At 41.1% G+C, this 14,838-nt stretch overlaps 1 protein-coding gene across 1 annotated transcript; it reads right to left on the bottom strand.

Moving 5' to 3' along the window:
* Nucleotides 1–850: 850 nt before the first annotated feature.
* LOC110908480 (wall-associated receptor kinase 5) lies at nucleotides 851–11,277 on the bottom strand. The gene is made up of 2 exons (XM_022153424.2): nucleotides 10,828–11,277; nucleotides 851–1,473 (listed from the first exon to the last, which is right to left on the bottom strand). The coding sequence occupies exons 1-2, from the start codon at nucleotides 11,249–11,251 to the stop codon at nucleotides 851–853; spliced, it is 1,047 nt and encodes a 348-aa protein (XP_022009116.2). The 5' UTR covers nucleotides 11,252–11,277.
* Between the last annotated feature and the right edge of the window lie 3,561 nt (nucleotides 11,278–14,838).

The following is a 14,838-nucleotide window of genomic DNA, read 5'->3' as shown; positions in this document are numbered from 1 at the left end:
TATTTTAATTAACAATGTTTTTCTTTATGCGGGGTTTACGTTCCTAGTAGAAGAACAAGAGGAAAACTTTAACTAATGCCCCACAGGTAATGGTTGATGGATAGCATACTCCAGCCTGTCCCTATCCAATGATTATTTATGGCCATACAAGAATAAGGAAACAGTAATTGTTACCAAACCAATCAACTAAACCGGTTTAGGCCAAGTTATTTTATTTGTTTTATGTTTAGGGGGTCTAAAAACTAATTGGTCATGTTGTTAATAAGTATGGGCTGGTGGTCGTGAACAACATGGTGCTTGGGTCGATAGGTTAGATATATAGACGACGTAGGAAGTTTCCTCCGGACCTTAGAATGTAGAAAAGAAACGGGGTTTATACTTGTGACGTTTGAGTTTTGTTAAATAGGTTTTAAACCATTCAATGCAATCATCAATTCAATCGTTTGTCACTTTGAAACGGTTAATTTCATTCTATTATTGTTACAAGCATCGAATACCACGCATAGAAGGATTATGATTCTTGGAAAGATGATGGCAGATCGATTGATCTCATTAGTAATACCAAAATATTCACATTTAATTCATAATCACTCCAATAAACTCATGGAATTTTTTTTAACAAAATGTTACCGAGAAGTGCTAGTGCGTACATATCTTGGACTCCAAGCACCCTAAAACGATCACTATAGTGATGTAACTTCCTATTATTGCAGAAAACTATGTAAATAAAAAAAACAAAACGCACCTGTAACATTCCTAACAAAGTTTGTTACAAGCATGCACTACAAGAAAAACTAGCAATAGTGATGGTGCTGATGCTCACACAAATATTATAAGAAGCACAACAAAGCTAACGTGGGTTGTTTTCTTCAAGCGCCAAATTTGTAATGCCTGAATACGACTCCCATTCATTACTAGCATAAATTAACGGGGAATCGTACAGATCCGATTGTTCAACTACTTGGACTAAGTTTCTATTCTCATTACTTGTTTGTTGTTGAACCCAAGGATGAATTGTGAACTTTTTCAAGCCCTCTAGCTCCACTGCCACCTCTTTCATTGTTGGCCTGTCATCACCTACAAAACTAAGGCATCTCTTTACCAGATTCCCTACTGCTTCCAACTGTTCAAGATTCCCTTCACGCAAAAGTCTAGGTTCTACAATTTCAAATAAGCGGTTTCCTTTAATTGAATTGACAAAATATGTAGCTAGATTCTTTTCTTCATTGGTTCTATCAACACCAATGGCCTTTTTCCCGGTTATGAGTTCTGCAAGGACCACTCCAAAGCTATATACATCACTTTTCTCGGTTAGTTGGCTTGAGTTGAAGTATTCTGGATCCAAATACCCTAGCGTTCCCTGAATAAGAGTAGTTACCTGGTCGTGATCTAATGGGACTAACCTTGATGCACCAAAATCTGAAATTTTTGCTGTGTAGTTTTCATCTAACAGTATGTTGGTTGACTTGACATCTCTGTTGTCACACCCCCAAAATCCATCCGCGGAGTATCTCCGCTTGGGAGCGTGACATGACTAGGATTAAACCACCAATCATATCGAACATGTAATTAATAACAAGTAAAAGTAAATGCAAACCAATCATTCAATACGATAGGTGTTCAAAACCTAAGTATAGTTTCAAAGTGTAGCGGAAGCATAGCGTAAAACCAAAGCAAGTAATAAATTTCTAATGTTTAAGTTTATAACATGGCATCCACGATCCATGCCCCACAACGACCTGCTCCTTCCTGTGCAAGCTCCATATGTACCTAAGGTCCTGCAAGGCATGCAGCAGAGAGTCAACAACTAGTTGAGCGAGTTCACAGTTGATAGTTCAGTAATAGAAATGGTATAGTAAGCATTGCGTTCGTTCATTAAGTCATGTATCGTATTAGTTCGTATCGCGGCCCTCTAGGCATGTATGCGAAGATTAGGGGAAGTTTTCCCAAGTATTCTAGACTAGGTATGTTTGTATCGCGGCCACCCAGCATGTATGCGAAGTTTAGAGTATAGTTCGCGGCCTTCCTAGGCATGTGTGCGAATGATTAGTCATAATATCGCGGCCAACCCCGGCGTGTGTGCGAAGATCAGTTCTATAAGTATCACTAGTCTAGTCGTATCTTATCGCTAACCCTTCCTCACCCGAGGACCATATAACTAAGTTCCATAAGCTAGGTAAGTACAAGTAAATAATCCAAACCCATTCCCACCCTGGGAACCCCATGCCTTGGCTGTGTGAACTCACCTTGGTTTGCTCGGTATGCTAAGTATGTGCTCACGTAAATCAAACACGTCCTAAAGTACGCACGTATATATCATTAGTTTATATTTCCGAAGTTCATGCATGCATAAACCATCGTATAAAATAACACATAAACGATTACCAAGTAGCACATAGCACGTATTCTGAATGATACAAGTACTGTTTTATATTAACAGTAGTTAAATATCTCAGTTAACTTCTAACCGGATTAAACCAAATTATTTGAACAGATTAACCCTTGGCGAAACACCCTACGTTTCGTCGTATAACCCTCGGCGAAACCCATGTGATTCGCCATATCTGTTTCGTCGTTACCCCATTGGCGAAACAAGCTTGATTCGTCGAAATCCATTTCGTCAACATGTGACTCGGCGAAACGTACTTGATTCGTCATGTCCGTTTCGCCGTTATTCGTTTCGTCAAGATTATCAGTTACGTCGAGCAGTTACATTATTCAACAGTTACGCAATATTACAGGAAACCCTAATTGCCGTCATCATCAAGAAGCAATTATATGTCAATCATTAACACAGAAATCATCATCTCATCATCATGGAATCAATCAAACATTAACCTTAACAAGCTATTCATACACCGAGCATAACACGAGCACAATCCATCATATTACTAGGTGTTCATACGATTAATACTAGTTCCGATTCGTGGGTTCAAGGGATCATCATACAATCAAATCTGACATACAAAAACCATAACCAACCATAGATTCCATTTACCCAATCATCAATCATTCATGAACACGACAATATCTATCATTGATTCTAATGAACTTGAACTAAGAACAGTTTACGATGATATAATCAAACAATCATGCAGGGATTTAAAACACTAACCACAATGAACAGAATGGTAATTAAGTCGTTTCGGGGTTCCGGGGCACACGATCGCCGTCAATCAGAGAAGATGGAGCTCTAGGGTTTCTTATTTTTGCCAAACGTATGAAACATAAGTCTGTGTGTGTTAATATATGCGTTCTACCGTACTGGGCCCGTAATGGGCTTTGGCGAGCATGTGGGCCGGCGAAACACTTTGTTTCGTCGAAGTGTGGTGACGAGACACATTGTGTGTCGTCGAACGGTTATTGGCGAAACACATTCTTGTGTTTCGTCGAGCCTATTTATGTGTTACCAGTTAATGCTTTTCTACTAAGTCTCATTTTATAATACAATCACATACATGCAATAATCACAACGCGTTTCATTATAGCACAACATATACAGTTACAAGTCAAACAAGTCAAACAACTAAACAGTCAAAGTCAACGTGCAATAAATGTGAAAGTGAAAGTCGGAAACTCGAGTTGTCACATTATCCCCAACTTGAAAGAAATTTCGTCCCGAAATTTAGCATGCGGTTACTGAGGAAGCTAGGTAAGTTGTATCGTTTACTGGTTTTCCTGGGGTGTCACATCATCACCCCGTTGATTTGGAATTTCGTCCCGAAATTCTGCAGTAGTAGCTTCAGCCTCAGTAGTGGTTGCATTGGTTCCGAATAACAGGGGATACTTGAGTTTCATTTGATCTTCACGCTCCCAGGTGAACTCTGGGCAGCGACGGGAGTTCCAACGAACTCGAACAAGAGGGATTCTCGTGTTCTTGAGGACCTTAACATCCTGGTCCGTGATTTCAACAGGTTCCTCGACGAACTGCAACCGCTCGTCGATAGTGAGCTCCTTCAATGGAACTATGAGGGTCTCATCTGACAGGCACTTCTTCAGATTCAACACGTGAAAAACATTGTGAACTGCACCGAGTTCAGCTGGTAAGTTTAGTCTCTAGGCCACTTTGCCTATTCTTTCTGCAATTTCGAACGGTCCGACATACCGCGGATTGAGTTTGCCCCGTTTGCCAAAACGAACCACACCCTTCCAGGGTGAGACTTTAAGTAAAACCCGGTCCCCGACCTGGAATTCCAATGGCTTCCTACGTTTATCCGCGTCGCTTTTCTGACGGTCGCGAGCTGCTGCCATGCGTTGTCGTATTTGTGCAATCTTTTCCGTGGTGTCCACTATAAGTTCTGGACCCGTGATCTGACTATCCCCCACCTCTGCCCAACAGAGAGGTGACCGACATTTACGCCCGTACAATGCCTCGAATGCAGCGGCTTGTATGCTGGTGTGATAACTGTTGTTGTATGAGAACTCCACCAAAGGGAGATGCTTTTCCCAGCTGTTGCCGAAATCGATGACACATGCCCGAAGCATGTCTTCTAGAGTTTGAATCGTGCGCTCAGACTGCCCATCCGTCTGAGGGTGATAAGCCGTGCTCATATCTAACCGAGAGCCAAAAGCCTTGTGCATTGCTTGCCATAGTTCTGATGTGAATCGTGCATCGCGATCCGAAATGATAGAGGTGGGCACCCCGTGCCTGGAGACTACTTCCTTCAAGTATAGGTCTGCTAGTGTGGAAAACTTGTCTGTTTCTTTGATTGCCAGGAAATGAGCCGACTTGGTGAGTCGATCCACGATCACCCAAATAGTATCGTTCCCACGCTGGGATCTAGGTAGGCTTGTAACAAAATCCATGGAAATTTCCTCCCATTTCCATTGTAGTATCTTTGGTTACTGAAGTAAGCCTGCTGGTTTCTGATATTCCGCCTTGACTTTTGCACAGGTCAAGCACTTGCTGACATAGGTAGCGATGTGGGCCTTCATGCTAGGCCACCAATAAGTAGTTCTGATGTCGTGGTACATTTTATCCGACCCTGGATGTACCGAGTAGTGAGACTTGTGAGCTTCATCCATTACCAGCTCGCGTAAGTCTCCAAAAAGTGGGACCCAAATACACCCCGTTACATAATAGGCGCCGTCTTCCTTCTGTTCTAATCGTTGCCTTGAGCCGCATAGCGCTTCACCCCAACGTTTTCTAGTTTTAATGCTTCTACCTGAGCATCTCGTATCTGTGCTGGAAGACTAAACTGAATGGTGAGTTGCAATGCTCGTACGCGCTTAGGTGTAGTGTCTTTCCAGCTGAGGGCGTCGGCCACAACATTGGCTTTGCCTGGATGGTACTTGATGGCGCATTCGTAATCGTTCAAAAGTTCGACCCATCTTCGTTGACGCATGTTCAAATCCTTTTGCTTAAGGATATGCTCGAGACTCCTGTGATCGGTGTAGATAGTGCACTTGGTACCATACAGGTAGTGTCGCCATATCTTAAGCGCGAAAACAACAGCTCCCAGCTCTAAATCGTGCGTCGTGTATTTCCGTTCATGAACCTTGAGTTGCCGCGAGGCGTAAGCAATAACTTTATCCTGTTGCATCAATACACAACCAAGACCCTGTATTGACGCGTCACAATAAACCACAAAATCATCCGTGCCCTCTGGCAATGAGAGAATAGGTGCGCTGCAAAGCCTATCCTTTAGGGACTGGAAAGCGGTTTCCTGGGGATCACCCCAATGGTAGGTGACACCCTTCTGTGTCAGTAGTGTAAGCGGCTGTGCGATCTTCGAAAAGTCTTTGATAAATCGCTTGTAGTAACCCGCCAAACCCAAGAATTGGCGTATTTCCGTTGGAGTGCGAGGCGCAGGCCAATTTCTGATCAAATCTACCTTGGATGGATCAACATGAATCCCATCCTTGTTTACCACGTGGCCTAGGAAATGGACTTCACGAAGCCAGAAGTCGCATTTTGAAAACTTGGCGTACAGTTGCTCTGATCGTAGAAGTTCCAAAATCAATCGTAAATGCTGCTCGTGTTCCTCCTGACTCTTGGAGTAAATTAGAATGTCGTCGATGAAGATAATCACAAACTTGTCTAAGTAGGGTTTACACACCCTGTTCATAAGATCCATGAAATCTGCAGGCGCGTTCGTTAGCCCGAATGGCATGACTAGAAACTCGTAATGGCCGTAGCGAGTTCCGAATGCTGTTTTGGAGACGTCCTCATCCTGGACTCTCAGCTGATGATAACCCGATCTTAGGTCTATCTTGGAGTAGTAGCTCGACCCTTGCAACTGGTCGAATAAGTCGTCTATGCGTGGAAGAGGATAACGGTTCTTCACCGTTACCTTCTTGAGTTCCCGGTAGTCTATGCACATCCTGAAGGTACCGTCCTTCTTTTTCACGAATAACACTAGAGCTCCCCAAGGCGAAGAGCTTGGACGAATAAAGCCCTTTTCCATGAGCTCTTGTAGTTGCTTTGACAGTTCTTCCAGTTCAGTTGGAGCTAAACGATACGGTGCTCGAGCTATGGGTGCTGCTCCCGGAGCGAGCTCGATTTGAAATTCTACCTAGCGATGAGGCGGTAGTCCAGGTAAGTCTTCAGGAAACACCTGAGGAAAGTCGCGTACTACTGGAATATCCTCCAACTTCTTTTCTTTCGCTGATGCATCAGTAACAAGTGCCAAGATGGCAGTGTGCCCCTTTCGTAAACATTTATGAGCCTTCATAAAAGAGATGATGCCAACCACAGTACCACTCTTGTCGCCTTGAACTTCAAGAGGTTCCTTGCCAGAACGAGGAATGCGAACTATCTTTTCCTTGCAATAAATCTATGCGTGATGTTGGGATAACCAATCCATCCCAATAACGATATCGAAACTACCCAAAACTATGGGAATGAGATCAATCAAGAAGGTCTGACCAGCTAAGACGATGTTACAACCCTTGACTACATGAGCGGCTTCTACACTTTTACCATTAGCTAACTCTACGACATGTTTGGTGTTTAGGGGTGTTGGTGTACGTTTTAACATTTGGCTAACTTTTAACGATATATAACTTGTATCAGCACCCGAATCAAATAAGACAGTAACATAAATATCGTCGAGAAGAAACTTACCCATAACTACATTGGGATCATTCATTGCATCACCTCGACCCAGCACGAAAACACGACCCCGAGCTTCGTTGCCATTGTTGTTGTTGTTGTTTCCCCCATTATTGTTGTTCCCATTGCCCTGGTGATTGTTGTTGTTGCGATTCTGGTTCTGGTTCAATTGAGGGCAATCACGTTTGAAATGACCTTCAGTCCCACACTGGAAACATCCCCGGTTTCCTCGTTGTGGCTGCTGCTGCTGGTTCTGTGGAGCTGGTGGTGGGAGTTGCTGATTCTGGTTCGCAGGTCGCGAACTCCTGCAGTCTTTAGCTTCATGCCCTAACTTGAGACATCTCTGACAACGTTCCTTGCGACACCGTCCACTGTGGTGTCTGTTGCACCTATTACATAGTGGGTGAAATCCCCGATATCCACCCTGCCCCTGACTGCCTGATACTTGCTGGCTAGGATTCTGGTAGTCATTTATCTTGCGCTGCTGTGCTTGAGACTGAACAGAAACTGATCCCTTGCTGGAATCCCCATCCCATTTTCTCTTGTTGTCGCTGGGAGTAGCAGAAGTAGTAGCAGCAGTAGTGGTAGCACTGATGCGTTTTGGCTACTTGTTCTGTTCCACTGCTTGATCGGTGAGTCGATGAGCAAGACGCTGGATGTCTTGGATGTTTTCGAGGTTAGCCGATGTCACATGGCTCTGAATCTCTGAGGCTAGACCCTTGAGGTACAATTCGATACGCTTAATTGGAGGGTCCACCATGGTTGGACACAAGATGGCCAGTTCGTTCGACCGTTTCGTGTAAGCTTCAATTTCCGACCCCGTCATTTTTAAATGATAAAGCTCCACTTTCAACTTGTGGATGTCATCGCGTGTGCAGTATTCCCTTTTGATCAGTTCTTTGAATTCGTTCCAAGGGGTAGCGTTAGTAGCTGCCAGCCCTAGAATCTGAACTTGCGCATTCCACCAGGTTAGCGCAATCCCTTCCAGCGTGCCAGTGGCGTACTTGACCCTGCGAGCCTCAGGGCATTCACACATCTCGAATACTGACTCGAGCTTCTCAAACCAATGGAGTAGTCCCACTGCTCCTTCTGTGCCACTGAATGTGCTTGGACGACAGTCCATGAAGTTCTTGAATGTGCAGACAGGTTGTGGAGCGTTTTGACCTATTGTGCATAGAATAGGACAATATTAAATACAAAGGTTGATTTAGGAATGTAGGATTCAAAGATCCTAATGTGTATCCCATCCGCAGGGTATACTACCTGCTTGTGCAGCTGCAAGTGCCGCAGCTACTTGTTCAGCAATGAGAGCCGTCAACTGGGCTTGAGTCATGTTAACACGTCCAGACATGATCTTCATAGTAAAAGTAGAATAAGTGAGAATGGTTCGCGAGTAGTGCGATGACAGAAGAGTGTAAGCACATAGGTGTTCTCAGGCAATAGTGTCATGTGTATCTTAAGCATACTACGAGCAATGTTCTATGTAATCTAGCAAGCAGGTAATAAACATAAACCTTATTACCTAGGATGTTGAGTCTTGCACGTGGAGCGAAGCGTCGTTGTGGATCGTTGAGAGCACTGTTCTGGTTATAGTCGGGTTTTAATAAAACGTTTTTCCCATATTAAAACCAAGTTCTCTATAACCAATGGCTCTGATACCAATCTGTCACACCCCCAAAATCCACCTGCGGAGTATCGCCGCTTGGGAGCGTGACATGACCAGGATCAAGCCACCAATCATATCGAACATGTAATTAATAACAAGTAAAAGTAAATGCAAACCAATCATTCAATACGATAGGTGTTCAAAACCTAAGTATAGTTTCAAAGTGTAGCGGAAGCATAGCGTAAAACCAAAGCAAGTAATAAATTTCTAATGTTTAAGTTTATAACATGGCATCCACGATTCATGCCCCACAACGACCTGCTCCTTCCTGTGCAAGCACCATATGTACCTAAGGTCCTGCAAGGCATGCAGCAGAGAGTCAACAACTAGTTGAGCGAGTTCACAGTTGATAGTTCAGTAATAGAAATGGTATAGTAAGCATTGCGTTCGTTCATTAAGTCATGTATCGTATTAGTTCGTATCGCGGCCCTCTAGGCATGTATGCGAAGATTAGGGGAAGTTTTCCCAAGTATTCTAGACTAGGTATGTTTGTATCGCGGCCACCCGGCATGTATGCAAAGTTTAGAGTATAGTTCGCGGCCTTCCTAGGCATGTGTGCGAATGATTAGTCATAATATCACGGCCAACCCCGGCGTGTGTGCGAAGATCAGTTCTATAAGTATCACTAGTCTAGTCGTATCTTATCGCTAACCCTTCCTCACCCGAGGACCATATAACTAAGTTCCATAAGCTAGGTAAGTACAAGTAAATAATCCAAACCCATTCCCACCCTAGGAACCCCATGCCTTGGCTGTGTGAACTCACCTTGGTTTGCTCGGTATGCTAAGTATGTGCTCACGTAAATCAAACACGTCCTAAAGTACGCACGTATATATCATTAGTTTATATTTCCGAAGTTCATGCATGCATAAACCATCGTATAAAATAACACATAAACGATTACCAAGTAGCACATAGCACGTATTCTGAATGATACAAGTACTGTTTTATATTAACAGTAGTTAAATATCTCAGTTAACTTCTAACCGGATTAAACCAAATTATTTGAACAGATTAACCCTTGGCGAAACACCCTACATTTCGTCGTATAACCCTCGGCGAAACCCATGTGATTCGCCATATCTGTTTCGTCGTTACCCCATTGGCGAAACAAGCTTGATTCGTCGAAATCCATTTCGTCAACATGTGACTCGACGAAACGTACTTGATTCTCATGTCCGTTTCGCCGTTATTCGTTTCGTCAAGATTATCAGTTACGTCGAGCAGTTACATTATTCAACAGTTACGCAATATCACAGGAAACCCTAATTGCCGTCATCATCAAGAAGCAATTATATGTCAATCATTAACACAGAAATCATCATCTCATCATCATGGAATCAATCAAACATTAACCTTAACAAGCTATTCATACACCGAGCATAACACGGGCACAATCCATCATATTACTAGGTGTTCATACGATTAATACTAGTTCCGATTCGTGGGTTCAAGGGATCATCATACAATCAAATCTGACATACAAAAACCATAACCAACCATAGATTCCATTTACCCAATCATCAATCATTCATGAACACGACAATATCTATCATTGATTCTAATGAACTTGAACTAAGAACAGTTTACGATGATATAATCAAACAATCATGCAGGGATTTAAAACACTAACCACAATGAACAGAATGGTAATTAAGTCGTTTCGGGGTTCCGGGGCACACGATCGCCGTCAATCAGAGAAGATGGAGCTCTAGGGTTTCTTATTTTTTCCAAACGTATGAAACATAAGTCTGTGTGTGTTAATATATGCGTTCTACTGTATTGGGCCCGTAATGGGCTTCGGCGAGCATGTGGGCCGGCGAAACACTTTGTTTCGTCGAAGTGTGGTGACGAGACACATTGTGTTTCGTCGAACGGTTATTGGCGAAACACATTCTTGTGTTTCGTCGAGCCTATTCATGTGTTAACAGTTAATGCTTTTCTACTAAGTCTCATTTTATAATACAATCACATACATGCAATAATCACAACGCGTTTCATTATAGCACAACGTATACAGTTACAAGTCAAACAAGTCAAACAACTAAACAGTCAAAGTCAACGTGCAATAAATGTGAAAGTGAAAGTCGGAAACTCGAGTTGTCACATCTGTGTATGATTGGCATAGATATTTCTGAATGAAGGTATCCAAGTGCGCTTGCAGCTTCGGTGGCTACTCTCAAGCGATTTTCCCAAGATAACCAATTCATGCCACCCACTTTGTGATGAATGTGATGGAAAAGAGTGTTATTGGAGATGTATTCATAAACTAGTACCGGAACTTCCTCTTCTAAGCAACAACCTAATATCCTTACCACATTTCGATGAATGACTTGTGTAAGAATCATAAGTTCATTGATGAATTGCTCTGCTTGGGTCGCATCAACTAACTTAGACTTCTTTATTGCAACTACACGTTTGTCCGACAAAACTCCTTTGTACACTATACCATAGGCACCTTTACCAATAACTTTCTCTTGAGAATAATTATTAGTAGCTTTCCTAAGTTGTTCAGTGCTGAACAAAGTCATTGCCTCATAAGTTTGTTGTGATTTCATCTTTTGTGTGAGCAGTACACCCCCCATTTTGCTCAAAGAACTTTTCTCTGAGTCTAATTAGCTTCCTCCTCCTTATACCGAAACAAACTGCTATTCCAGTTAGCATGGCTAACATGCCACATACGATTGCTACATATGTACATGAAATGAACAAACACTTTGATTAGTAATCATCTTTCATATATTTGGTGAAGAAGCATGCATGGTTTTTGAAAAATATGTTGAACATAGCAATTTTCAAGGGTTGGTTAGTAAACATATATATTCGTATTCATATTTTCTAAAAAAATTACCTATAATGATTGTGGTCGATGTGTTTTTTTAATCCTTAGCAACTTCCCTACAACCATTTAGTGTCTTTGCGTCACCAAAGGATCCTGGGTGGCATGTACAGTTGTAACTCCCTACGGTATTAGTGCAAATACCATAACAAGGGTAACTGGTTCCATGATCGTGGCACTCGTCAATGTCTAACAAGAAAGATAAAGTAAGAAGTTTTACACAAACAAAAAAGTAAGATATATCATCAAACTACGTATATGTGTAATTATTATCTCTATATTTTATTAGTTTTGTCATACTTTATCTCTTTGTTTTTAATATTGTTCTGCAAAATTAGGCTTCACATGTTAATTCTTGCTAAACGAATATTTTATTGAAATAGTATAGGTGTTTTCCTAAGACCATCCGCAATATAATCAAGATATTGATTTCCAACAACCAATTGACGCCATTAACAACCATCATAGATCATTATTGAATCTCAGCATTCAAGTGTTTAATTACATATCAGATGTATAGATGTCTGTGCCCCCCCCCCATGCTTTCCTGACTCATGAAACCAGTGGCAAATCCAGGATTTTTATCCTATGGATTCATCTTTTTTCAGTGACGAGATTTTTCCAACCAAACTTTAGAACTATTAGATTAAGATATAAGCTAGATATGATTTATATATCGTATGATATAGTTTTACTAGTTTTGTTACAATTATTATGTATTATTTTCTTTTCCTAAGTTATGGCGGTTATCTATGTAAGGCTGCCAAGTATATATGTATCGTATATGTTACAATATCAAATTACCAATTCAAATATACAAAGAACGATTATCTTCTCTGCATATATCTCGAACCCTAGTTTTACAATCTACAGAGTGGTATCAGAGCCAAACGCATCGATCCACTCACAAATACATATCGATTCTTCTCATTCACTGTAAATTACTATCATGGCAACATCAAACAGTGGTATTCAAACCCAAATTCCGAAATTATTTGGGCAAAATTACTACCACTGGCATATTCAAATGAAGGTTTTGTTAGAATCTCAAGATCTGTGGACAATTATAGAAGAAGGGTACAATGAAATCGCTGCCAACGCATCAGAAGCCGACCAAAATGCATATAGGGAGAAAGTCAGAAAAGATAAGAAAGCCCTGCACATAATTTTCCAGTCTGTAAGTGAAATAGTATTCAAACGAATTGCAAAAATGTAAAACGGGAAAATAAGCATGGAATATTCTTCACAAGGCATACAGAGGAGAACGAAGGGTTAAAACGGTAAAACTTCAAACTTTACGTTGTGAATTCGATGCTTTACGAATGAAAGATAGTGAATCTATAGAGGAGTATGTGAATAGAACCACTGTAATATTAAACCAATTAAGATTAAATGAAGAAGATGTTCCAGAACAGCGAATAGTAGAAAAAATCCTTCGAAGTCTTACCCGGAAATACGAGTCTGTGGTTGTAGCCATTGAAGAGTCAAAAGACTTGAATCTGATTACAACAGAGGAGTTACTCGGTATATTACAGTCGCATGAATTGCGATTAAGACAGTATGATGACTCTCCGATGGAACAAGCGTTTCAAGTTCAGAGTCAAGATCGGCCAAGACAATATCGATCCGAACATGCAGGAAGAGGAAGAGGTAGAGGAAGGAATAGGTTTCATGGGCAGATTCGTTGTTATAGTTGTCAGAAATTAGGACACACCGCAAGATTCTGTCAACGGAGAGAAGAAAACGAAAGAAACAACAATGTTCTCATGCATGAAGATGAGAACAAAGGAGATGAAGAAACTATGTTTATGATATGTAAGAACAGGAGATAATAAGAAACTCGAAGTATTAGGTTGCGGAGATGTATCGATTAAGGTTAAAGGAATCGAAAAAAGGGTGCCAAATGTATTTTACGTGGAGGGTTTAAAACATAATCTCTTAACTGTAGGTCAATTAATACAAAAAGGTTATGAAGTGAAATTTAGCAATCAAGAATGTATTATCAAGGATTCAAAAGGAGCAAACATAGGGATATTTCGGATGATAGGAAACAAAATGTTTCCTTTGAATCTGAGAAACGATACAACACCAAGAGTATGTAGTATGATAATACAAGATAATTCAGTTTTATGGCATCAAAGGTATGGTCATGTTAACTTCGAGACGCTGTATAACATGGGAAGAAATAATACTGTTAAAGGTCTACCAAAGATCTCAAAAACATCCCATAGCTTATGCGAAGGATGTTTGTTTGGAAAGCGTACAAGGAAGCCGTTCCCTAAGCAATTAAAATGGCGGGCATCACAACCATTACAACTGATACATTCTGACATATGCGGACCCATGAGAACAAACTCCATAGGTGGTCACAGATATTTTATAACTTTTATAGATGATTTTTCGAGGAAGACTTGGGTCTATTTTCTAAAACTGAAATCAGAAGCACTTGTGAAGTTCAAGGAATTTAAAAAACTGGTAGAGAATCAAGTAGACTACAAGATGAAATGTATACGTACGGATAGAGGGGGATAATATTGCAGCCATGATTTTCAAAGATTTCTTAAAGAAAATGGCGTTCATCATCAATTAACGACAAGTTATACACCCCAACAAAATGGAGTGGCGGAGCGAAAGAACAGAACATTGATGGAGCTTAGTAGAAGCATGTTAAAAATGAAGAGACTTCCAAATTCTTATTGGGCTGAAGCGGTAGCATGTGCAACTTACTTACTGAATCGAACTACAACAAAGAGTGTTCAAGATGTAACTCCATATATGAAGCATGAAGTGGTAGAAAACCAAGTGTAGAACATCTTAGAATTTTCGGTAGTATAGCCTACTCTCACATTCCCAAACAACATTGTGGAAAACTCGATGATAAAGTGGAAAAAACAATCTTCATAGGATATAGTGAAAATAGTAAAGGGTATAAGCTTTTTAATCCAACAACAAACAAGACCATCATAAGCCGGGATGTGACCTTCGATGAAGGTCGAGACTGGGAAGCAGTAAAGACTGATGAATGTCATACAGAATCACAGCTGAAGTGTGATAATGATAGCGATGAGGAAGTGGAACCTGCACGTCAAGAAACTGAGACCGGAGATCAAGATCAATATGTTAACCCTCAAGTCAGCGGTCAAAGTGAGGATCAAGAAAATATTAACAATCTGGACCCACAGCATGAAACAGATGAGGATGATATATCTTCAGTTACATCAGAAGAAAATGAAGAAATTAGGACACGTAATATATCCGAAATATATCAAAATTCTTAAC

Source organism: Helianthus annuus, chromosome 14, assembly GCF_002127325.2.
Source record: "Helianthus annuus cultivar XRQ/B chromosome 14, HanXRQr2.0-SUNRISE, whole genome shotgun sequence".
Taxonomy (NCBI): domain Eukaryota; kingdom Viridiplantae; phylum Streptophyta; class Magnoliopsida; order Asterales; family Asteraceae; genus Helianthus; species Helianthus annuus.
The sequence above is the reverse complement of the archived record's forward strand: the minus strand, read 5'-3'. Positions and strand labels throughout refer to the sequence as shown.